This window comes from Maniola hyperantus, chromosome 14, assembly GCF_902806685.2.
Source record: "Maniola hyperantus chromosome 14, iAphHyp1.2, whole genome shotgun sequence".
Classification (NCBI taxonomy): domain Eukaryota; kingdom Metazoa; phylum Arthropoda; class Insecta; order Lepidoptera; family Nymphalidae; genus Maniola; species Maniola hyperantus.
Genome location: NC_048549.1, coordinates 10,953,241 through 10,979,819, shown reverse-complemented (window position 1 = coordinate 10,979,819; position 26,579 = coordinate 10,953,241). Strand labels below are relative to the sequence as shown.

General features: G+C 38.2%; 1 protein-coding gene across 9 annotated transcripts in view; it reads left to right on the top strand.

Moving 5' to 3' along the window:
- Lar (tyrosine-protein phosphatase Lar) overlaps window positions 1-26,579 on the top strand; it is a 566,012-nt gene that overhangs the window by 525,244 nt on the left and 14,189 nt on the right. For 3 of the 9 annotated variants that reach the window (XM_034975408.2, XM_069503055.1, XM_069503056.1), the window contains 11 exons: window positions 9,636-9,761; window positions 10,045-10,194; window positions 11,915-12,048; window positions 12,713-12,863; window positions 15,998-16,021; window positions 18,417-18,517; window positions 19,028-19,090; window positions 19,444-19,573; window positions 20,163-20,313; window positions 21,589-21,725; window positions 23,966-24,262. In XM_034975408.2, coding sequence (XP_034831299.2) covers window positions 9,636-9,761; window positions 10,045-10,194; window positions 11,915-12,048; window positions 12,713-12,863; window positions 15,998-16,021; window positions 18,417-18,517; window positions 19,028-19,090; window positions 19,444-19,573; window positions 20,163-20,313; window positions 21,589-21,725; window positions 23,966-24,262 — 1,464 coding nt within the window. The remainder of the gene's footprint in view (window positions 1-9,635; window positions 9,762-10,044; window positions 10,195-11,914; window positions 12,049-12,712; window positions 12,864-15,997; window positions 16,022-18,416; window positions 18,518-19,027; window positions 19,091-19,443; window positions 19,574-20,162; window positions 20,314-21,588; window positions 21,726-23,965; window positions 24,263-26,579) is intronic. The other 6 variants (XM_034975410.2, XM_069503057.1, XM_069503060.1 and 3 more) reach the window with 3 other exon arrangements.

The window sequence follows — 26,579 nt, the reverse complement described above, 5'->3', positions numbered from 1 at the left end:
AGGTACAATATATCGTACCTTATATTATATATATTTTATCTGAATTAATTATAATATCTTTATATTTGTTCAGCCTGGGGCACATTTTGTCCATCTCGTTTCAGTTTCCACCACAGAAACATATCAATTTTGATAATTGATATAGGTATTTCTATTAGTTTCCACCCTGTATAATCCTGTATTTATGTCAACGATGAAGCGTAAACTTAAGCAGTTAGTATACAGTATCAGTCCCAGTACGAGTGATTTAAATCGTCTCTACGTAATATAATAATATTCGAATCAAAAACAAATTGCTGTTTCCACCACAGAAACATCAATTTTGACAATTGATATAGGTATTAGATTTAGATTTATTTATTCATTTGCTTTCATGGTTACATGAAGCCCCGTTAGGGCATTGCAAAGTTAGGTACATTAACAATACATACATGCTAAATATATAATCATTATACAATTACATGCAAGCTACGTGTTACATTACTTTATAATAGATTTTATCAGGTAATTATATAGGGCATTCATTTTGAATCGAAATTATTTTTATTTATTGATCGCACTAATTAAATAAGTTTGCTATAATGTCAATTAGTTTCTTCTTTGTTAATAATTTAGTAATATTAGGTAGGTACGAGTATGTTAATATAAAACAGTTTCGATTATATCAGTAAGAATGTCATATTAAACTTAAATTAACAGAGGTTACAGTAAGTAAGTCTAAACTTCTAAAGCATGGATTTATTAGTTTTCACCCTGTATAATTCTGTATTTATGTCAACGGTCAAGCGTAAACTTAAACAATAGTATCAGTCAGCAACATTAGCCAGTATCAGAAGAGACGAGTCATCACTCATTGGTCGTTTGTCTTGGAGACCGTTTGGTCGTGCGCCAACACTGCCCAGTGTCGTTATTTATGTCTGTTGACGTAGCCGACTGACGACCGGCCTGAGCATACACTGACTCAGCTTTGTATGACCACTTCGGCAATGGACCCAATCCCAGTACGAGTGATTTAAATAGTCTCTACATACTATATATTATATTCGAATCAAATACAAATTGCTGTTTCCATCACAGAAACCTCAACTTTGACAATCAATATAGGTATTTCTATTAGTTTCCACCCTGTATAATCCTGTATTAGTCAATGATCAAGCGTAATCTTAAACAGTAGTATACAGTATCAGTCAGCAACATTAGCCAGTATCAGAAGAGACGAGTCATCACTCATTGGTCGTTTGTCTTGGAGGCCGTTTGGTCGCGCGCCAACACTGCCCAGTGTCGTTATTTATGTCTGTTGACGTTGCCGACTGACGATCGGCCTGAGCATACACTGACTCAACTTTGTACGACCACTTGTGTACTTAAAGTCGTGTACGAGTGATTTATATCGTCTTTACATATTCGTATCAAATAGGCAACTCTAACTTATTAATATTAGACTAACATTTTAAGTCACCAACGAATCACAAACATGTTTTCAAAAACAATCGAAATTCAATTCGAAGATATTTCAAAAAACATTTGAAATTCAATTTGCAAACATAGTTTCATTTATGATAGGTTGGTGTCTCAAAATGGTTAACACCCACTGTCATTTTTGTCTCTGTCATTTGTATGGGATTACGTAACAGAGAGAGCGCATAATAAACTTCTTTTCGTGGATAGAGTATAGTGTGGAAATTACTTAAAATAATGTACATTGACCTTTAGAAGGAGATAGCTGATTTTTAGAGCATTGTTTCTGTCATTGAGACCGACAATATGTCACATAGGTATGAGTGACAGAGACAACGCTCTACAAAGCTGAAATGTCATTCTAAAGGTCGATGTACATTATTTTCTTCCGCATACCATATTTGGCTTTGTACCTATGTAGTATTATTAATGGAAATCTGGATAATCAATTTAAAACAAGTTACAACAGTTGTCTATGTTGCAAGTGTAAATATCATCATTTACCGCTCGCCTGTGTTGCCGCTAAGTTCGGTGGCTTGCGGACACTTGTTATTGATGGCTATTGACGTTCCACAGTTTGACTACTCGGCCTGAACACACAAAGTCCGCCCTAAGTCGACTTACACGCTACGCACTTGACCAAATCCTTTACGATCACAAATAATCGATTAAAGTCGATTTAAAATCGATACCTTTTTAATATAGAAGCGCAAGCAACTGAGCTAAGACGCGGCGTTTTACTTGATTAGAACGATTACAACTCAAACTAAGCTTTATTTACTTTGGTATTGACGAGTAGTAGTAAGTTCGGTGACTTGCAGACACTTGTTATTGATGGCTATTGACTTTACAGAGTTTGACTATTCGTTGAGTCGGTCTGAACACACAAAATCCGCCCTAAGTCGACTTACACGCGACGGACTTGACCTTTACGATAATAAATCATCGATTAAAGACCATTTAAAACGATACCTATTTAATATAGATTGCTAAGCGCAAGCTACAGAGCTAAGCAGCGGCGTTTTTTCTTGATTACAACTCATACCAATAAAATTATACATACTTATCTAAGTATAATGTCTAAAAATTTAGATAGGTTCAAATAGAAATAGCTATGCGTTGTCTGTCAGTCAGTCACGATACAGTTTTATATGTAGGTATAGATAATCTAGAGCTCTCAAACCACTTACTTATAATATAGTTAAATTTAAGTTTTTTTGCATGTAGGTACATAGGTTTTCTTAATATCAGAAATTTCATCCGAGAGAAGTCAGACAGAGTCAGCTAGTTTAATGATTAAATGCTAGCCTTTATGCAATTTGATCACAAATCGCTCTTATATTTACACCGTCGTTTTGAGAGAGATTATTCTTTTGTAAAAACGTTTCCTAAGACGCGTTCCGCCACTTTGTTTTCGCTTTTAATTAAAATGAGTCCAGACGAGAAATGTTCCGGGAGTCGCCATTTTCCGTATTAAAGAGGAATAATTAGAGCCGGTGCAATTGTGTCGTCTTTTATTTGTTCGTTTTGTTTTTATTTTTGAGGGATCATTTCACGGAAGCCGTGACAGCGAGTGACACCGTAGGCGTTTAATAATAACGAATTAAGCGCACCTCAATTCACTCTTTTTTAGGACGAAATGAAGAATACAGCTTAAAGTACTTCATACGCGCTTCTCCGTACAAACATCCGTATTGCGCCGATTATTTATATTATTTATATTCAATTATCTATTATTTGTTGTTCTAGATTTAAATTATCGATTTATCTCTTCACTAGATGATGCCCGCGAGTCGCGACTTCGTCCGCGTGGCTTTAGGTTTTTAATATCCCGTTAGAACTCTTTGATTTCCTGGGATCAAATATGTCCTTCCCCGGGGTGCAAGTTGACTGTGTACCTCATCAAAATCGGTTATACGGATGCACCATGAAAAGCTAGCAGACAGACACACTTTTGCATTTATAATATTATGTATGCCTGACAATAAAATAAACATAGTTAAATTATATCTAGTTATTTTGAAATATACGACCTTTGAAATATCTCTATTTTGGGTTAGGCGTGATTGTGATATTCTGGTGACAGAAGGGCTGGCTCATTTTTTGCGCAACGGATCAGCCTGGCTGTCCAGCGCGGAAATGCAGCCAGTATTCTTGGCACCATTCCACGCGGTCATGATTTATATAGTAATTAGATAAGGCTAGCTTTAAGTTTTATTGTAATATTTAAAAAAAAAAAAAGTTAGGCATCAAATCAGAAATGAAAAGATCCGTAGGAGAACCAGAACCGCGGGTGTGCGGGGGGTTCCCGCCCCGATTTCCATCTCGACCTTTCGTATACTATATTTACTGAGTGTTGAGCTCTCGGTGTTACATAAACGATCCTTTCCACGCACGTGCAAACTGTGGAACCAACTCCCATCGGCGGTGTTCCCACTAGATTATAACATGGGGTTATTCAAGGGGCGGACCAACAAATTCCTAAAAGGCCGGCAACGCATCGGCGGCTCCTCTGGTGCTGCAAATGTTCATGGGCGGCGGTAATCACTTAACATCAGGTGACCCGCCTGCTCGCTTGCTCGCTATATCTATTAAAAAAAAAAAAGAAAAAAAAAAAAACGAACAAGCGTCGTCTCTGACCCGTAAACTTCCAGTCGGAATGTAAACAGTTTCACCTTAAATAAACTTTCCTTAACAGGGCAAATATTAGTAAATCTGTACAATTCTGAAACGGGAGTAGTTATTGCGTTAATTAGTTATGGCTTCGGGCGCAAAATGTTTCAACTTTCTCAACATTACCCCGACTACGATGAACTGGGTATACTATTAGCATGGTATTAAATGTGTTATATTATTAGCTCAGAGTCACTCAGCGGTCGATGGAGAGAGCAATGCTTGGAGATTGTCTACGTGATCAAATCCGAAATGTGGAGATCCGTAGGAGAACTAGACTAACCGACATAGCTCAACGGGTTGCGAACTGAAGTGGCAAAGGGCAGGGCACATAGTCCGTAAAACCGATAGACGTTGGGGTCCCAAGGTGCTGGACTGGCGACCTCGCACCGGAAGACACAGTGTTGAAAGACCCCCCCACTAGGTGGACGGACGACATCAGACGAGTCGCTGGGAGCAGCTGGATTCAGGCGGCGCAAGTCCGTGGCGTGCGGAAGTCCCTACAAGAGACCTATGTCCAGCAGTGGACGTCTATCGGTTGATGATGATGATTATTAGGGTTCCATATTAAAACAAGGAATCCTTGTAGTTTGAATTTTTTTCAATTTTTGGACCTCATTCAATGGATATTTTAAAACATGCAGTGGTTTTAAAATAAGCAGTTCCTAGAGCAGTTTTTCAACAACAAAAAAACTGTCTACGAATTTGTGACCAAAATGACAATTTCACGTAATTTAAATTTTCCAGCCGGTAATTCTTAACAAACTCTATTGAAAAATATAAAAATTTCTCGAATACCAGCACATTTATTAGTATGAAATTAGAAGTGGCAAGTAGGGCGTTGCATATTGCTTGCTGAAAGTTGTACCATACAGATGGCTATGGTCATTATGGATTTCAAATATGACTATGGTCTTCTATTTGAAGCGCATAGTATGTTTCTCTAACATCTTGTATTATATGTTTTGTTCCACAATATGACGCATAAAGCTTCGCGTTCACCAAGCGGATCAAATAGAATCAGAAACGCGTCGAAGCGCACCAAATCCTCTTTATTTCATGTCTCAAACGGTATTCCGTATTAAACAGAATTTCATCTGGAAGTTGATATTATATTATGTATTATGAAAAAAAACTAAACCGGTCTCAATACACTTACGACTAACCATCGCACATTTGGCCTTTGGTCAAAAAGTGTGACTTAGCACACTCTATACAAATAACATTTCAAGAGTAGTTTGAATGCCCCCTAGGGCCTAGACTCAAGGCCTGGCACGGACCATCCGCCCCGATGTCAGTTCGTCATTGAGAAAAAGAACTCTTACAATGTACCTGCGCAGTGGGAGATTTATTGATGTATTTATTTGGTGAGTAGGTACGAAGTAAGGCATTTGCGGAGATGTCTGTTCCACCACGCGGTTAATTTTTTTTTTTTAACTCACTCTCAACTCACTCAACCTTTCGGGTCCTGTGCTGTGGTAGGTAGTAAAAGTGCAATGACCACTGACTCCAAGCTCATTAATGCACTATGAGTGTGCACCAAATAATATCAAACATGGGAATTTTTAATAGGTCGTCATATGTAACGAATCTCATAACTTGTTTTCGCACTTCAGATAATCGACTAAATTCTTTGACAGTTTTCAAGATTTTGATGAAATGACAGAAAACAATGTTTTCAACATGTTTTGGTGTCAATGTTTCGTCAGTACAAATTCACGGTGACGTCAATTTTAACTACTTACTCAATTTTGTCAATTTTATTACACAGCACTAAAAATACTACCTATGACAGTCATACAGACAGGTACTCGTACAATATCGTTCCGTGTCCTTCATAAAAACACTGAGTCGGAAGTTAATATAAAAACAAATTGAAGTAAAAAAACCCCGTTCCATTCTTTATTAGCGCAATCTTCCTGGGGGTTCGTAAATCTGAAAACCCTTTTATATTCGCTCGAGTTACGTATCTTATTCATATTTAGTAACAGTAAAACGTGGAGCCTTGCTTCGGGCGTGCGGGAAATGTTAATAAGAACACAGGGAGTATACCTACAAGATAATGCGTACTCACTATATTTTATAACCATTTTACTTACACAACACCACCGGGCCCCGACCACACGAGTAGATGCCCCGACACTCCATACGAGCGATACTACCGGTCACCGGCCTGTCCGCACATGATTTGTGTGTGTGTGTGTGCGTGCGTGTGTGTGTGTGTGTGTGTGTGTGTGTGTGTGTGTGTGTGTGTGTGTGTGTGTGTGTGTGTGTGTGTGTGTGTGTGTGAATACCTAACTGTGCGGAGGTCTGAGCAATACTTCAGTCCAACTTAGAACATCTGTTGGTTGAGGATGATGAAATTAAGATCCTTAATTTAATTCACAAGAACGGCTCGTTTTAAGAATATTTGAGGACTAGCCAAACAAATTTCGAACCCCTTTTTTACCCCCTTAGGGGTTGAATTTTCAAAAATCCTTTCTTTGCGGATATCTACGTCATCTGCATGCCAAATTTCAGCCCGATCCGTCCAGTAGTTTGAACTGTCGGTTGATAAATCAGTCAGTCAGTCAGTCAGTCACCTTTTCGTTTTATATATTTAGATAAACCAATTTAAATAATACCAGTACAGTTATAATACCAATTTAATACAAAAAAGTAAAGGTCCTGTTAGCAATTATTTCAATCAACCCCGTCAACTTAGCGAAGGGGCGTAGAGTGGCAGGAGTTATGTGGTAGTAATTACCATTTGTTACTACTGTAACCGGCCACTGCACCGCGCCGGGCGAGCTCCTGCTTTATAAACGCCACAGAATAAGAAAAGATAAAGGCAAAGGTGGAAAAACATTTATTTGCCACCATTGATACACAACATCCAAGATTCATAGTACTTACCAGTTACACAGCGAACATAAACATATTATTATGTCCCAAAATAAAGTGCTATAATTGCGATGTTCTTGTAGCATGATTTTATGCGAATTATAGTGGTTATGTTAAAATTGTGAAGTCAATTAGTAGTTAATTGGTATTGATAGTAACGGTTACGTAGACCGTTGACCAGAGTTACACCAATTAGCGCTAAATAAAGTCAATGCTTCTGATTTTAGAGTATTCGCATCCTTTTCTTACCAATGTAATAAGAAAAGGTCAGACAAACTTAGTTTAATTTAGAACTATCAAACCTTGTGACTCTAGGTGCCAGTCGTGAGCCTATTGCTTTTTGTACAATGCACTAAAATAATTTATATTCTTTAAATTTAAATTTCATTTCCGTCCTTTTTCTTAGCAATATTAAAAAGAAAAAGATGCAGATACTCTAAACTTAGTTTAGAGAAAACAAGAGAATTGACATTTGTAATGCTAAAAACTTTTTTAGAGCACATCTACAAAGAAATAGGAACAATTCGATCTGTACATTTTCTAGTCTAGAGGCAACAAACAGTTACGACAGCCAACTGCGAATCAAAGCAAAGTGCGACGTTTCGACTCACTAGTGCCTGAACCACCACGCGTTTTCATTCATGAGGCTTTCGGTCCGTTTTTGTCGAGCTCAAACAAGCTTCAATCTAGACCTGTGAATTTAATGGAGACGTCAAACGTAACGTAGTCATTCGAGTAGTCTCATTTTTTCTCAAATCGAGGCTCTTCGGCTTGAGGCTACTAATGGATACGATTATTTAGGAACTGTTTATCTTAGGAACTGTGTATCTTAATCCCTTATATCAACGGCCAAGGTGGTAAAACATTTACCCGCCACCCATTATGTTAATTACAGTCACGAGCCCCCATCGCGTCGTGTTGCTTGTTACATGCAAACAATTAAAGCCCGTAGCGAAAAGGGAATTGGACCCAAATTGGTTTGTAAGTAAACATGCTTCTTCCGTGTTCGCAGAGGCGTTAAAAATGTAGCCAGGTGGTTATGTAGGACCGTGTGAGATGGGACTTATTTTTTATGGGCACTCAACATAGATCTATTGGTTTATCAGTTTTTTTCGAGCTTTGTGCTCCGCTCATTGTGGTTTAAATTTTGCTAATTGTCGTTATCACTCATCTGTCATTGTGGCCAATTCTGTCGTACACAATAATTGTTGCTCACACTAAATTGAAGGTATAAGTCTAGTGCTATCATTTTCCATCGGGAGCATTATGCAAGAGACAGCAATACATTAACACCTGTCATTTAAGTTTAAATTTTTGATTCCATTGCAATCTAGCCCTTGACTGCGATTTCACCTAGTAGTAAGTGATGATGCAGTCTAAAATGGAAGCGCCTAGAAGGAGTATGGCAGCTTTATTACACCCATACCCCTTAAAACGGTTTCTACACGGCATTGTACCGAAATGCTAAATAAACTTTGTGCCCGTAGGGTGTTAACTAGCTACGGCATATTATCATTTAATTTGAAGTAATCTTTTACCTATGCTATAGATATTAAGAAAAACACTAACTCCTGCTTCCTTTGAAGAAACTTTGCACCAACAGTTTTCAGGAAACAAGTGCACATAAAATAAAAATATGAACTTAATTTTCTTTAAAGAAAACTTCAACACGCATATTCTGGTCACGTTTCGGAAGATAAAACCTACAAGCTTGCAGCTTAAGAGATTCAGGTGTTGAAAATACGCCGCACGTGTTCGGTGAGACAATGTAAACCGCGCGGATATACGAGTGTTGTGTGAACGACGTGGTAATACTAGTAACAACACGAGTGCCTGTTTTCATGTATATCGCGATAGGCCAGGTTTAGGTTGCTTTCCGCCCCTTCCTTAGATTAGAATAATTAATCTAAGGTCACTTCTAAGAGAAAAACCCCGCAGAATATAACATAATTTTCCGAATTTATCGTCAAGACTCAAGAGACTTAAAAGTATCGGACTAAGTACCTCACGTTGCAGTCAAAACTGACATCGATAATTCACAAAATGCCTTCTACTAAACCTTTGACGAATGAAGGCATCAAAATGTGCGACATTCAACAGTGGATACGTGCGGATTGCGGTGTGCGGACCATGCGACGCTTTGTGGTTTGATGCTAATATGACTCTGGTCTCTGACTATACATTTAAACTATGTATAATACTCATCAATCATCATCATGATCAACCCATCACTGGCTCACTACAGAGTACGGGTCTCCTCTCAGATTGAGAAGTGTTTTGGTCATAGTCCACCACGCTGGCCAAGTGCGGATTGGCAGAATTCACACACCTTTGAGAACATTATGGAGAACTCTCAGGCATGCAGGTTTCATCACGATGTTTTCCTTCACCGTTACAGCGAGTGATATTTAATTTCTTAAAACGCACATAACTCCGAAAAGTTAGACGGGCGTGCCCGGGATCGAACCCCCGACCTCCCGAATAGGAGGCGGACGTCCTAAACACTAGGGAAAAGATGTTTGTCTCAAAGCAGTCGGCCGAATGGGGCAGACCTGCGCTTCACCTGACCTGAGCTCTTATGATTGTAAAAAGTACTCCTAATGTATTGTTTTTGTCCACAGTTCGGAGAGTAGCGCCGCAGTTCTCGATACCTCCTCCTGCTCGCACGGAAGTGATGCTGGGCAGCAATCTGACGCTCAAGTGTGTCGCTTTCGGATCTCCCATGCCTACTGTTAAATGGAAGAAAGGTATGCATCTTTTATTCCATTGGCTAGGCATTTGACTGCGATCTCACTTATTGATGGTTAATGGGTACATAGTTCGAAAAACGATGATGATGATGATGATGATGGTGATGGTGATGATGATGATGACGATGATGATGATGATGGGTAACGAGTAATGACGGTGCAGTTTAAGTTGGAAGCGCGCTAACCTAGAGGCAGTATAGAGTGGCAGTTTCCTTATCAGTTTGCATGCGACCTCGTATTGGATTGTCTTATCTATTAATATCAGTGTCTATTTTCAAAGGTTTGACAAAATGGCTGACTCCAGAAGACAACCCACCACTAGGGCTCAACACACTGAAGCTGGAAGACATCAGGGAGTCTGCCAACTACACCTGCGAAGCGGCGAGCGTACTTGGCGTCATAGAAACCACGGCCGAAGTTAAAGTACAGTGTAAGTATTTCTTTTTTTTTTTCAGGAGAATATTAGTCAATGATAATATGGGATAGCGATGGGAACACGAACCCGTCACCAAATGTAAAACGTTAAATTTTATTTTTACTTCGTTTAAAAATGTAATCTTTATCCTCTGCCATCAAATTTACAAAGATGAGTAACTGACTCAATTTAACTCACAATTTCTAAGAATAAATGATAATTTATGCTAATACTTTCAGGAAAGGTTGCGAGAGCGGGGTCGACCGCAAAGTATTATAGATAGTTGATTTTATTATTCAAATCGCAACAAACGATCACCCAAATAAATAATTTAAAACATTGATTCCCGAATAGGCATCTAATAAATCATAATATTTATATTAAAACCCTATGTAAATTGACTGTACTTGTGCAAAGTCCAGTTTCTTTTCCTGGACTGAACTTATATTGTAATTTTTATTTTATTACTATTATAATATATTTACAATATACAATTTAACAGTATTTAAATAAAAAAGAAAAATAAATATATGTATATTTACATGTAGAAAAACATAGCGCTAAAAATTTTATATTTACAAAAAATATACGCCGTCCATATAGTTATTTATGAGCATTGTGCCCATTGTTTTAATTCATCTTAAGAAATTCATAGATAAGAACCTGAGTACCACGCATGTAATGTTTATGCAATGGCAGGTCCCAGATTACCTTCGAGATTATGTAATACTTAAATCGCTCCGACTTATTTGTTGTCTTCATTATAAAGAGTGCTTTCAGCTTTTTAAGTCTGGGTTTGGGCTGGGCGTTGATGATTCAGTCAGTGAGTGAGTCAGGACTTTCCTTTTTATATCCGGTACCTTTCAAAATCACTTTTTTAACTTGGGTTCTCAAAACGTATTGATCTTCAATGATAAGACCGCGACGTAAACACTTGAGGGATTTAAGAGAATCAATTTGATAAATTGCGGCAAGTCGGAGACATCCATTATGAGTTAGTGTTATAATTCATAATTGAAAGGGGCCCGAAGTTGCGCGAAGCCCCGGAGACAAACGAATGTCGCCTTGATTAATGATTAATTATTGTTGCTCTGCCCATTTCCTCAGCATTATTCGGAAAAGGGATTAAGGAATAGGGTTTGAGTTATTTAGCCTTTGGGCTGTTAAAAGTTTTAAACAAACTCTCCGTTTTGCTACATATTTTCGGGCATATTTATTCTTGATTAAGGACAACGTCGCCGCGGCACGGATTTTACAAAATGGGCCCGGATTAAAAGGAAAACATGAAATATTAATAAATTCTCCATTCGACGTTGTGAATAACGAACGATATTGTATATTAGTAGGCGACCTCGTGTGAGCCCACTTCGATTAATTCGGCAAGTTGCGTAATTGTTGAAAACTATCCTTCAAAAACACGTGTTTTCATGAGAAAACGACCCTTATTTATTTCGTCTATGACTTACGTAATCACGATCAACCCATTGCCGGCACTACTGAGAACGGATGAGAATGAGTAGGGTTCGATGACGCACCTCTTACTTTTGAATTTATGTGCTTTTAAAGCAATTAAATATCACTTGCTTAAACAGTGAAGAAAAAAATCGTGAGGAAAACTGCATGCCTGAGTTCTCCATCTCGTGGTGGACTGTGGCCAGTAGTCGGCTGGCGATAGGTCAATCGTGACGCTGATGATATTTTGAAAGAAAATAATAATAACATTGTAATTTTGTAGCGCTGCCGGGACCACCGACTGAAGTGAGAGCATCAGAAATCACGGCCACCACAGTGCGACTGGCGTGGACGTACAGTGGACTTGAAGACCCCCAGTATTACGTCATTCAGTACAAGCCAAAATATGCGAATCAGGTGTGTAACACAGCTTTTCTTCAAACTAAAAAGAAGCATAAAGTTAAATTGGTACTGATTCTGGTCGAAATTGGACTATCCCGTTGAACCCAAGTACACATTTCTTAAAAAACGTTATTATTGAAGGAACAATGGGACCGATTCTCTTGTACACAATCTCTAAACTAAACTAAATTAACAGGTCTAAATCTAGTGCTATCCTTTTCCGCAAGCAACATTATGAAACGGATAGCAATAGATTTAGAAGTGTGGAGATTGTGTACAACGGAATAAGCCACATTGAATAAATAAAAATGAAATCGGATTTTCGGTGTAAGGAATACGTCAAAATCATTGAATGCGTAAATTAAACTATAATTAAAGTATGTATCTGAATATCTGGGGGCAAAACGTATGTTGTAACGTACCTATGTGTAATTTTTATAAGATTAAATTCCGTATTTGTTCTCTTCTAAAATTACATTTTGGCTTTGTAGAGCGTTGTCTCTGTGAATCATACCTACATGACGTTTTGTCGGTTTCAATGACAGAGACAGTGCTCTACAAATCTGCTATCAGCCGCATACTGTACCACTGGTGATTAATTTTACTCTCTTATACATGGTTTTCTTTCCCTGTGCATAGTTTCTTAATAATCTTATGTATTAACTTTCTAAATGTACAGGCATTCAGCGAGATATCGGGAGTGATCACGCAATACTACTCTGTGACGAACCTGTCGCCCTACACTGAATATGAGATGTATGTGATAGCGGTCAACAACATCGGGAGAGGGCCGCCTTCGTCGCCTGCGGTCATCACCACGGGAGAAACTGGTATGTTCATCGTGAACTGTGTTTGACCCTTACAACTGGACTGTTTACCTACTGGACACATCACTAAAACTGTTTAACACATATTATAGTCCGCGACAGGATGACTTGACCATCGGGGTATAACGTCCCGCACACCCGCATTTCACTCGCGCTCGCCGCACCCCGTTATGGTACGATTTCACCTAACGAGTACAGTGGCAAGTCAGTGTCCTCGGCCGAGTACTCGGTTGGTATAAACACTTTAACGAGTGCAATTTCTGCAATTTCGCCACAATTTCTCAGCCACAGCACTGTCTCGGCCGAGTGACATTTTAAGCTGTCTCGCTTCACTACTCGATAGGTGTAATCGTACCATTAGCGCGGGGGTTGAGCGGGTGTACAAAGCGTTCCCTCCCCGATTGCTATTACGACCTGTCGCGTACTATACAAGTATTGGGTTTGGTGGCAAAGGGTTTTTTACTGAATTTTGATATTAATCTGATTTTTTCCTAATCTCCTCATTAAGGTCATACCTCATTAGAACCACCCATCATCCGGCCTGCATCGCCTCGCTGCGTGCTGTTAGTACTCTTTCTTTATATGGGATACGCTCACTACATGAACTCCGTAACGTCACGTCAGTAGATCGACTCGTTCGCTGACGCTGATGTAGTGAGCGTTTATCCATAGAAGTCCATATAAAGAACACTAATCGCACGAGGCGAGGCAGGCTCGAGGCACGAGGGTAGCTCTTATGAGCTATGAGCTTTATTCATTGGAAAAAAAAAACTCCAAAACTAATTTCAGTAGGTAAGTATTACAATAAAATAATGCAATCTTATCTAATATTTTGTTAATTAACCTGATATAACAATTATTTGATATCCAGTTTGTACCTATTTGTATGTGATACATTTTTTCAACTCTACTTTATAAAAAAGTTTTTGTGTCGTCGTCATTTATTTCTTAATAAAAAAAAATCATTCCTTCATAACATACATCATTCGCTTGTTTCGATTTCATTACCTATCTTATTCGCCTAAGGCTCGTTTTTTATTTGTCGATATGGAACGCATTTGGGGTGCGGGAGATTTAAGAAACGCACGCAGAATTTCGGGTATGTTCTCTGATATGAAAAGAAAACAATACGAAATATACCTACTCGAACCATTTAAAAATGGGTGTCCATTGATGCAAAGTTATCTAAATGTAGTAGGTACGCTAAAAGACTCAATTCGTCATCCCTTCACTCAGCTTCACCTACTCGGATACTATGCTTCGGATAGCAACAGATTACCTAGAGAATGGGAATCTGTAAGATATTATAACAAGTTAATCTGAGAACCACAATAATTTATCATACCTTGGATATGCAATCAGAATGACACATGGGCAGTTTGAAGCAGTTATGACTTCTTTTCAGTGTCATACACGAGACCGAACAGTCAAGCATAATACAAAACATGCACTACTGCACACAACTTTTTGAGATGTTCGAACGATCGCGGATGTACGTTTTGCAACGATCAATTACTGCTTGAACGCGTCTATATTTTCGTCGTATTTTCTGTAAAGACTTGTGCAATACGATGTGAAGATAGATAGGTCAATATGCTATGTAAATAGATTCATTTTAGACTCTTGTCAATGTGAATCGACTCTTACAAGTTTACAAGGTATCGATATATCGATTGAATTATCGACTAATGAAAATGAGCCTTTACGGTTGCGATAATTATGTATTATAATTAATTATTATTATCAGTGATTGTTTTCATTGCTTTCAATTCGGTAAATAAATAGGTTTTGTTTTCTTGCGCTGATTTCTTTATTCTAAGATTGTTTTGATCGTCTTTTCATGCGAACGCATTTTAACGCGACGTTACAACAACTGCCGCGCCGCTTCGCGTAAGTTCGCTTCTGAATGGAATTCTGAAATGGGTTTATTTCTTTTGCACATTTATTTTTTTTGTTAACCGTAGAACTTAGAGGTAGTGCGCATTTTTATTTCTATATTCATGCACCATTCTTTTGTTATAGCGATGGTTAGTGTCCCTACAGACTCCTCCTGCAGACTACAGACTTTTATCGGTCAATAGTGTAACAGCCGAAATTAATAATAATCAATCCTATCTGTAATCTGTAGATAGGTTACTTAGGAACGTTGTTATTTGTCAAAGATTGTGTGGTCTTTTTTGACAAATAAAAATATTGCTAAGTAACAGTTGGGCATCGATGTATTTGGGCAAATAGATTACCAAAGGTGCTGGAATGGCGACCTCTCACTGGAAGACGCAGCGTCGGAAGACCCCGACGAGTCGCAGGGAGCCGCTGCATTCAGGCGGCGCAATACCGTGGTGTGTGGAAGTCCCTACAAGAGACCTATGTCCAGCTGTGGACGTCTATCGGTTGATGATGGTGATGATGAGATTACCAATATTTTAATTGATTTCGTTCATAAGATGGTTAACCAGGATTAGTAATAGTAGTCAGTTGACTTATAAGTCAGTCGACTTACAAACATCTATGCGCAACCTGAAGGTAGTTCAATCCAATATAGAATCATACTTTCTTTCCTGAATCTACTTATAATTTGTAATAGTATCTACCTAACCGTGGACGCCCAGCTGTCTTCAGTTCAGTAACTTATCGACAGATAACAGATAGGAATTATCTGGCTAAACTGTCTTCCGATATATCTGTGTAGTCTGTTAGTCTATCGGCGTCCTGTACGCTTAGTATACAATTTAATGTCTCACCAAACGTTGCTAGAATTCGAGAATCGAAACACAATACCGTCAAAGTAAAATGGACCTAAAGAGCCTTGAATTGAAGTCAAAAATTTAATGCCACTGATTTTAATTTCGCAACGTTTCCGCTTGGAGCGCTGGCTGTAGATGTGTAGACTAACTTGAGTTTTAAAACAAGGCAATTAAGATCCAATTAAGAAGAAGATTTACTATAATGCGGGAGGTTTTCGACACTCGAATACTATCAACGTTGGTGTGACATAAAATCTCATACTAAGCGTACTGAACCTACGGTCAAATGTTCACCACCCAACCCGTTTCTGCTAACGCACTGTGTGATGAGTGTTATAGATTTTCTTTTTATCATTGAACTAATATTGTTTTTTCTGTCTTGCATCATTGCAGTGGATTCCCTATATGGAGGTGCCAGTGAGTATAAACTTATGACTTAGACAGACAATGCGTGATGATAGCGTTATAATGTCCTTAATTTTACGTACCAGTAACATAAATATAACTTTACTGTATCACCATCTAAGTACATAGTTGTAAAGGTTAAATGGTCTTATCTTCCTGTGAGTTAAGTTCAGTCCTCTCAGGTGTTCGTTAACAAATTCCTACTTATTAAACTAAGTTACTTGTAAATTTTGTATTACCGATTTACCTAACTACTTAGGTGAAATAAGTGAATAAAAGAAGCGTTCTTAAAGACCTTTAATTTTTGCAAAAAAAAAATTAAGGTGCATTCAGGTCTTGTAACATGTTATATAAAAATGTTATATAACAAGTCCTACATTATTGAACGTTGTTATAAACGCGTTGTTATATAGCCTAGGCTACTAAAATTTTATAAAACCATACTTTGTTTACATGTTATGTTAAATGGTTTGATCGCATTTTTATAAACACGTTCTTTTAAAATTAATCTTTCTACAACTTAGAAACAAACGCAAATTTTATAAACAAATTCTGGAAATTGTGTAATTTGTATTATTGTTAGCAATATTTTATAAAATGCTGGCAATACCAAAGCCAAGCAAAAAAAGGAAGCATTTTAACCAAAATAACTAGCAAATACAAAGAATCGTAAACAATATAATTCTAAACATATAACGCGCTCGTAATTTCGTCGAGAAGCTATCACGTCCAATTTCAGTGACGTAAATATTATTAAATTTGACTTGTCCCGCTTTAAATTACGGCGGTGTCACAAGACAGACAATAAAAAGGGCGACTGATGAGATGGTAATGAAAACGTCGCTACAGGCAAATAAAATTGTTTCCACTGCTTCTTTTTCTCTTTGGTATTTTCTTTACGTTTCAAATAAAGGAAAGTTCTTGAGCTAGGCAGCGACCCGAGTTGGTCTCAACGAGATTATAGCGTTTAAATATTACACCGCCCCTCAACTTTTATTGTTTCGTTCTCACTCAGTAATATAAACATCGAACACATCACTCTATCTCATCGAGTGATGCCCCGTTTTTTGTGTCCCAGGCTGATTGTAAATAATCTAAATCTAAAGTAACATTGTCGACCGTTTTTCGTCCGAGAGCCCTACTACTGTTTTAATATTGTTTTGACATTTTTATACAAGTCTTGTATGAAAATGTCAAAATAATATTTAAACACTAGATGATGCTCGCGACTTCGTCCGCGTGGATTTAGATGTTTAGAAATCCTGTGGGAATTCTTTGATTTTCCGGGCTTATGTCCTTCCCCGGGATGCAAGCTATCTCTGTACCAAATTTAGTCTAAATCAGTTGAACGGATGGGCCGTGAAAAGCTAGCAGACAGACAGACAGACACACTTTCGCATTTATAATATTAATATGGATTAGTATGGATATGGATTACTACTTTAAGTGGTAGTTAGCAGAAGCTTCTAGAGCTAGTAGATTATAAAAGCCACAGCTGTTCTGGTTTTAAACTAACTTGAGGCCCACTGACTTTTACTTTAGCGCGTATTCTCTCGTATGTTCCTTCTCTCCGTCAAAATTCAGGTACGAGAATTGGATTTTTCTATTTTTGTAAGATTATTTTTTTAGTTAGATGTCTGTGCTGCATAAATGATCCGTTTTACTGGTTCATCGACTTTAGTTACCCGTTGCTAATATTATCGGTTGTCTTATAATAAGAAAGGCTAATATTACAGCCGACAGCATTCCTAAACTTTTATCGTTTAATTCCCACTAAGTATTGTCAAACATCGACGGGGATCTATCCCGTTTTTCATGTCGCGGGGCCGTTCACAAATACTGCTTTGAAGATCTTTGCATTTCGTTATCATCCCATTTTGCATTGTTATTGTGTTTTCTTTGTGAACGCATTTAATTGAGATAAAATGGACCCCGACTTAATGCTATATTGCGCTGTTTTGAGCGTTATTATGATTAGTATGAGTTATGATGGTCTTTTAAATTCTGACTCAAGTACTGGACAAAAGAGGCTAATAATCCGATGATTATTTTATTCGTTCCGCCCGATTTCAGTTGTAAGGACCCATATACCAAAATACAACGCTGTTTCTTGTTTGTAAATTATTTATTATTTAAATTATTTACCAATAAGCGCTACGATGTAATTCAGAGCATCTTAATTATATTTTATACACTTAGGAATAGAGAGTAGTTTTACCATTTACATGATTAAGTAATATAGATGAAACTTCTCGGCATATTTAATACTGTCACTTTTAGAACAGCTATATAATAATTATTTAATAATAACTTCGTTTCTTTTTAATACAAGTGATAATTCACGCTGTTCTTTCTGTTCCGTGTGATAATTAATAAAACTATACTAATTGTTTCTTTTCTATTTCAGAACCCGGTTCAGCGCCCAGAAACGTTCAAGTTCGTCCATTAAGTTCCAGTACTATGGTGATACAATGGGATGAACCAGAAACGCCGAATGGGCAAGTTACGGTAAGTATAACATGATAACAAATATCTTCAGTGACGTATTAACCTGTAAACCATATTTTTAAACTATATTTTCAGACATTAAATCTTTAAGTTTCTTTAATATTAGGTAGATAGATTTTGTATTCCTACACAAATAAGATAAAACTTACAATGAAAAGAAAAACCAATGAAAATTTTTAAAAACGTGCAAAGGCAACCTTATTTATAAAATAATTTTGTAGAGGGGATGGCAAAGTGCAACAATTTAATGTATATTGCATAATCACAAACAAATACACAAATATCATAACTAATTTATTTATACAATTACCATAAAAAAGAAACGTTATATTATAATATAGTACTTAATAACTGAACTTTGAAAACCCCTTTTGCAAAAAATACAGCAGACTCTATAAAAATAAATAAGTATAAATGTAAAGGAAAACGCTATAATATATCTTTTAAGCAATTTACCTGCATTTAGTATAAGCTTTCAAAGATAATCACATTAAAATATTCTTGTTTCAGGGCTACAAAATCTTCTATACGTCGGATCCATCTCAGTCATTGCAATCGTGGCATTCACAAATGGTAAGTCATATTGATGTACTACTGAACATCTTATAATGATCCAAATAATTCTCCATCCATGATAATATCCTACTGACTGCGCCACATACTTCGTTTGCTGTGACATTTTGAGCTGAGATCTAAACCCAGGTACAACTAAGTATATCCTAGGAATCCTAGGATGATGTCTATTCAATTATCTATATCTTTAAATGAACGAGGAGGTTCACAAGTCTACGCATACTTTATTTTGACTTCGTTACTCTATATCCCGGTAAAATCTAAATTAATTTCCATAATATACAAAATATAGTAAATTCACATTATATGTAATGAATTGGAGTTGGTTGTTTAATCCCGTTGTGTCTATACAGATGGACAACAACCACCTAACTACCATCAGCGAGTTGACCCCGCACACGGTGTATACGATACGAGTTCAAGCATTCACTTCAGTGGGTCCCGGGCCTATATCTGCTCCCGTGCAAGTCAAAACACAACAAGGTACAGTTAAAAGTTTATTTTATCAAACAGCTAGTAAACTGCTAGTTTTTACTTTTTTGGGGACGTACGTACTAATTGTCATATTATCCTTAGCAAGATCACTAACAATGTTTTACATAGGAATCGATAAATTAAGGGGCAAATAGCTGACTTCCTGTGTTCAATGTATATATAATCCATAACATCATGTAGGGCTGGGTCATGCTACATCGATTTTTAAGTCGGAACCAAGACTTTAGAATAAGTAATCTAAGTCTACTATTCTGAATTGAGACAGCTGGTGCAGCTTCCCGCTGGATCACTCCAGAATTCAAACAAGCTACCTAGATCTGCAAGGACGGTTAAATAGCCAATGTAGGGTACGCGTAGGTGAGTTGAATTCTAGATTTCAGTTTTATCTACCCCACTAACTGTTCTGTCATAAATATTCTGTACCTATTATGTTTGTACTTATCATATCATAAAAACAAGTGCAAAGATTAAAAATTCAACCAACACCGTAATATTATAACCACTAATACAATACAAAGATGTAATCGATTGGTACAAAAAGTTAGTATTCCTTTACTTACTTATTTGTAACCTCTAGGTGTACCGTCCCAACCATCAAACCTGGTGGCAGTGGAAGCTGGAGAGACGTCTGTCACGCTCAACTGGAAGAGACCAGCGCACGCTGGCGACAACATAGTATCTTATGAGTTGTACTGGAACGACACTTACGCTAAGGAGCACCATAGAAAGTAAGTTTTGAAAATCGACACAAATTATAGAAATTTTTTACGTGTTAAAATGGCTATGTTCTGAAAATCTCCAAAAGTTGTCGATGCGGTACTTGCGATATTGATTATTATATAACATAACATGTTATATAACATTTCTTTCTAACATAGATCACAGTTTTACTTCCTATTTTAATTATTTAAAGTAACATGGCCTTATACTAGCTTATGTATGTTTAGTTATAGAATAATGCAAAAAAATACGTTATACTACAAAAATATTAAAAACATGTTACATAATCTGAAAGAATTAATAAATCAACAATGTGTTTTTAGATTATGGGAATTTTAGATGCGTATGAGCTTTTGAGTGTGAGTTATAGCGAGTTGTTAAATAAATTTACATCTAGATGGCCATTGTTTCCCGAATAAATATTTATCTTTACCATATTTAGAAAGAGATGCCCTCTTATAACGAGCGGCTTAACATTGATTTGAAATAAAATGAGTATGAAGTTCCAAACAGCTCTAAATATTGTTTTTTCTGTATACTTATGCTGGAATGGCGACCTCGCACCGGAAGACGCAGCAGACGACATCAGACGAGTCGCTGGGAGCCGCTGGATCCAGGCGGCGCAAGACCGTGGCGTGTGGAAGTCCCTACAAGAGAGCTATGTCCAGCAGTGGATGTCTATTGGTTAATGATGATGATGATGATGATGATGTATACTTACTTTGAAACTCAATAGGAATTTTCTTAGAAAATTTAAAAGTTATTTGGAGGTTTTCTCGATAAGATAACGACGATCAATTGATAAGATAAACTTTTCGAGAGTTTAAATGGCAAAAGTAAATACAAGATTTAAATAAACGAAAAACTTAACATTCACTTAAGAAAATAACGGATGTACTTTTTTCCCCTAAGTTTATATATTGGAGTTTATTTTACCTCCTTTCACTGTGAGTTTTTCTCTTCTACTTCTTCCTCTCAGTTTAAAATTGTAGCTTAGGCGCACCGCACTGCAGAGGTAAGTGGGGCCAAAGTACAGCGTCTTACTCAAACCAAGCTTTGTTTCCTTTAGTATAGAGGCGGAGATGGCGGCGGTTCGCTTCCTTTGTTTTTAACACTATAGTAGTAGTAGATACCTACTTAGTTATCAAAAAGACTCGATTCCACTCGACGCTACATCATTCCATTCCACTCCACACCATTCCACTCCACTCCATTTCATTCCACTCTACTCCATTGTTTACACTGACTCTAACTTTTACTTATCTAATTTTCTCCGTACACAGGCGGATACCAATAACAGAATCGTACACCCTCAACGGCCTATACCCAAACACGCTGTACTACATCTGGCTGGCAGCGAGGTCACAACGCGGCGAGGGAGCCACCACACCGCCCATCGCCGTGCGCACCAAACAATACGGTATGTCGCTCACACCGACACCATGAGTGTGGCGTGAGTGTGTGCACGTTCGGAACGGACTTTACGTCTACGGGTACGATATACAAGGAATAGTAACAAACAGTTCCAAACTAAAACGACTTAGATCCAGTTACATGATAGGACAGAAACTTTGAGCCCACAAACCAAAGGTATAATCCGGCAATGGAGTTAGGTAGGCCTAAATACCGCGGTCTTAAAAATTGGGGAATTTGCTCGCTGGCTTGTACATGCTTTAAAATCTGGCAGTAGATAAGCCTGTCTGGCGAGCCGATAATATTTTCATGAAAAATAGCGATAATAATATCAAAATTCAAACCTTCATATCGTCCCAAGATTGTGCTAGAATTCGTACTAATAACATGATTGTCCGTGACTACACCAGCAGAGGCTATAAAAATAAAGTTTCAAACATCGAAAAAATGAGGTAGGTAGTTATATCTTGTTTTTTATCAGAGGATCCAAACCTAGCAGCTCCATAAACACTTCCTCGGACATCCTCAAAGATTTTCGAAAATTATTTGCATCTCCAATAAGTTCTGCAAGTTAATTTAAATGAGGCAGCGTTGTCTTTCTTGCAGCCAATTGTTAACCCACACTACGTCATCTTCGCTTTTTTTGTTCTTGTTCCTTATGTAACATTAAACCCAACTAACGAAAAGTAACTTAACTGGGAACACGCTGTGACGCAACAAGTCGTGTTTCGTGCCTTGATGGTTCAGCTGCCTGAGCTTGCAAGCCTACGGCCTAAATCTTGGCTCGCTAACACCTACTATAACCACTTCATAGAAAAGTTGTCCTACGCGGTACGCAGTCTCCACTCCATAATACATCTGCACGCAGACATAAACTCTGCGATTGAGATAGCCTGGCCCAGTACTTACCGCTTTAGCTTGCACGATCGTGTGGACAGAATCGTAAACATTGGTTCTCCTACGAATTTCCTCTTCGTTTAGTATCTGAAAGTTTGTAAGCTTACGAGTACACTCGCTATAATCCGCAAGGATTTCTGGTTAGCGTAATAACCCCATTTTCATATAAATGCGCTGCGTAGGTACCTATAATGCGTAGAAACATATTAGATTTTCTGATCCCACACACCGTCAGACAAAACTCACGCTGCTATGCCTGGGGAATTTTAGAAGAGCTATTTTCTGAAGAGATCGCAGCCTTGAGAATCCCGTAGATTGATAGTATTTTAACCTTCAGGTGATTATCTAACCACTTTACATTTTGTTCGTTACTTTTTTCTATACCGTCATATGTCACCATCACCAGTTTATTGTAGGCCTGAGCCTGTTGTAGGTATAATCCCGGTCTAGCTTTATCGCCTTTGTATTAATAATTATTGGCGTCTTAAATCAAATCCAGAAATCTTCCTTTGTATTCACGCTATAAATTGAAAAGATTTGAGCAAAACGGTTGTACCAATTCTTACATTGTTACTTGTATCGTATAGTTCTATAGTAAAGTCCGTTCCCAACCGCATCAAGTAATAGTGCGAAAGTAAAGTCTGAACCGATTGTGGGTTTTCCAGGTAATTCCTACTGTAATATTTCACATAAGAGCACCTGCCCGGCACGCTGCCAGTAATATACAGCACAAGCACCAAGTTTTATATCACGATAATATGTGTTTTGTAATCGTAAATTCGTCTGACACGGCACCGTGTACTCATCGACACTATTAAATAAAATTTGAACGGCAACAAAGTCACGATCGATGCGTACACCGTGCCAGTATCACTAGTAGCTTTATGTCGTTCGTATGTTTTGTATCCGACAAGGCAACGCCTCGAGGGACAATATTTTTTTTTATTTTTAAACAACTGCAGCGTCACGAACAACATCGAACTTTCCGGACGTTTAATCCATCCGGACGGATAAACGAGCAAAATCCGCTCCGTGAAAAATCGCGCACACCGAAAATGCTGTTCGTGCCGTCATAGAACATAATGATCACAATTTTCTTCCGACAGGAGAAAGTGTGACGGATGACACGTAGAGACGTATGGGCGAGCGGATCCTACACACCACCACACATTGCATGCTGGATTTTATTTTAACGAAGATTTTAATTATTACAACTTTTCATTTCTGGGCACATTTACATTTCGTTAACACTAGCATTCAGTGATTGCATCGGTCGGGTCGCATTTCGGGTGCTGAAACTCGGTGGGGACTGGGTTTCTGGGTTTTGTCTTACATATTGAGCTTGTTTAGTTCCCGGAGCGCCACCTATGAATGTGACTGCGGCTGCGATTTCGCCGACTGCTATTCGAGTGTCGTGGCAACCGCCGCCCGCTGAACGGGCGAACGGAAGGATCGCCTACTACAAACTGCTTTGCGTGGAAAGTGGGAGGGGGGACTCGGAAGCTACCGTGGTGAAGCTGAACCAGACGAGCTTCGTGCTGGACGAGCTGAGGCGTTGGACCGAATACCGCATCTGGGTACTGGCCGGCACCAGTGTGGGCGACGGCCCTGCTTCCTACCCAGTCACCGTTCGCACGCACGAAGACGGTACGTTTCCTGCCACGGTACATCATTCACTAACAACGAAAACATACTCAATTTTATGGGAAATAATATCAATCATTTCACATTCGTGAAATAATTATAAATCTATCACATTATCGAAATATGTTACTGCTAACATCATCAAAAATTTCATGATATAATAATGTTCTCGATAAAATTGAGTTGACAAAACCATCCTCTAAAAATATAAATAACATTAAATTATTCTATGCATTCACATTGCAATGAAACGTTCGAAGGATTGATATTGATATTTTTATAAAGTTAAAATATTCAGTATTCAATACTACAGTAAGCCATCAACGAAAGCTGGAGACGACTCGCGATCTCAATCTTTTGACGCTTCATTTATATCTTTTGTCATTGATATCATAAAATATTTCTTGTTTTACTAAAACCATTGTTATGTTAAGGCTCTGGATCGCTACTGGAGGGTGGTAAAATGGAAACTACAAAATCATTTAATACCTATCTTTAATATTAATCTTGATGTCAATTCACATTCAATTAATTATGAATGATTTTGTAGTTGAATCAGTATCGGCAGAGTGGAGATAATTTAGCGAGTTAATGAATATACGCGAACACTCACAAGCAATTTCATACCTTAAAATACTCCCAAATTATTTCCGTTCGCGCCGATTCTCGCCGAAATAATTTTGATATGCAAATGTTTGTTCGTTCTGAATTGGTGGTGGGACCCTTATATAATAAATCACTTTGCCTTAGTTAATGAATAAGATCGTACTTGAATTTCTGAATAGATATTACTACCAAGATTACTAATGTAATTTTTTCTTTTGTTTCTTTCTCATGAGCATATAGCAGGATTCTAATGAAGGAGGTTAATTCTCGTAACCAATCTTAATATGCTTGCCGATGAACTCTAATGTATGAACACTATTGGTTTCACTCTATTTCGCCCGATGCGGCATAGATTGATATTTCCACTCACTTGTCACATGTAATGATTTGATCTGATGGCGCATCGCACCGATGCGTCGTCCGTTGATCCGCTAAAGATGGCACTCACTGAAATGCAAATTTTTATTGCACCTGGTATAGTGTCGACGGCACCGTTATATTGATTTTGACGCACAGTTGTTGAGTATTTAGCCATATATACACAATTTTGCATGCTTTCTTTAACGACACAGCACTATTTTTCGTTCGATTAATTTCACTGGGCACCTGATAGGTTTGTCTTGCGGAACACAGATTGCGAGAGATATTTTTAAATTTGTGTGAAGTAAGAATAGCACTTTTAGGAGCACTCAGCACAACTAGCGACGACACAAGGTGAGAGAGCGAGTGCGTGGCACGACAAGATACGGCCGTTGGACCTGCTGAGATGCGAGAGACTACGAACGATGTACAAGTCCTTCAGTAGACCAGAGACATAGAAATTTAGATAACGTCGACGTCTAGAGCATACATTTGCGTTCTCAAGTGATCTCATGCAATTCAAAGGCTCAGTCAAATTTTTTCGCATCCTTTTTTGCATCTGTCTGGTCTGTCGACTCGATACGACTTTTATATCGCTAAGTTGGAAATGAGGCTCTGTTTCTGAGCGGGTCCTCGGTCAATAAGCCCAACACGCACTACGGCCCGAGCGCCGCATTTGAATACCAATACCGTCCCACACGACACGCGCGCATGCTACTATACTACTCACAACTATTCTCTACTCACTATACTATCCCACTTTACTCTTAGCAGAAAGGCAGCGGATTAAACTAACGATGATCCTGAAGATCTATCGTAAAGTGAAACCACTCGAAATGAATCCGAGGGATCAGGTCCGCCACGCTCTTGCCTTTACCCCAACTGCTCAGCTCGGTCTAGACTACGCGCTATTTCTACTTCCTTCCCTCTATCTCTCTATATCTGTCTCACTCTAAAGCTATAACTTCTTGCCAGTAGACTTTTCTCTTCCTCTATCTTCTGTATACTCTATCGAACTATCGTCGTGCATGAACACTAGAATATATTGTGACATACAAAATACGCATAGCGTACGCTATTGCCGTTGACGAGGAACGAACGGAAACAAGGGAACGCTAAAGACAGTTCGGCTTCAGATCCTTTTATATTAAAATCTATTTTTATACTGAACAGTTCTTTGAAGATATACCCACAGCCAACGGACAATGACACTGACACCTTCACAAACATCACTGTGGATACCAACACTGGGGACTACACACATGAGCAGCAGACGGCGCTCAGAGAAAACAAGACAACACTGATGAAGCACACACACATAGACCGGCGCCGTCGCCTTAATCAATACATGTGC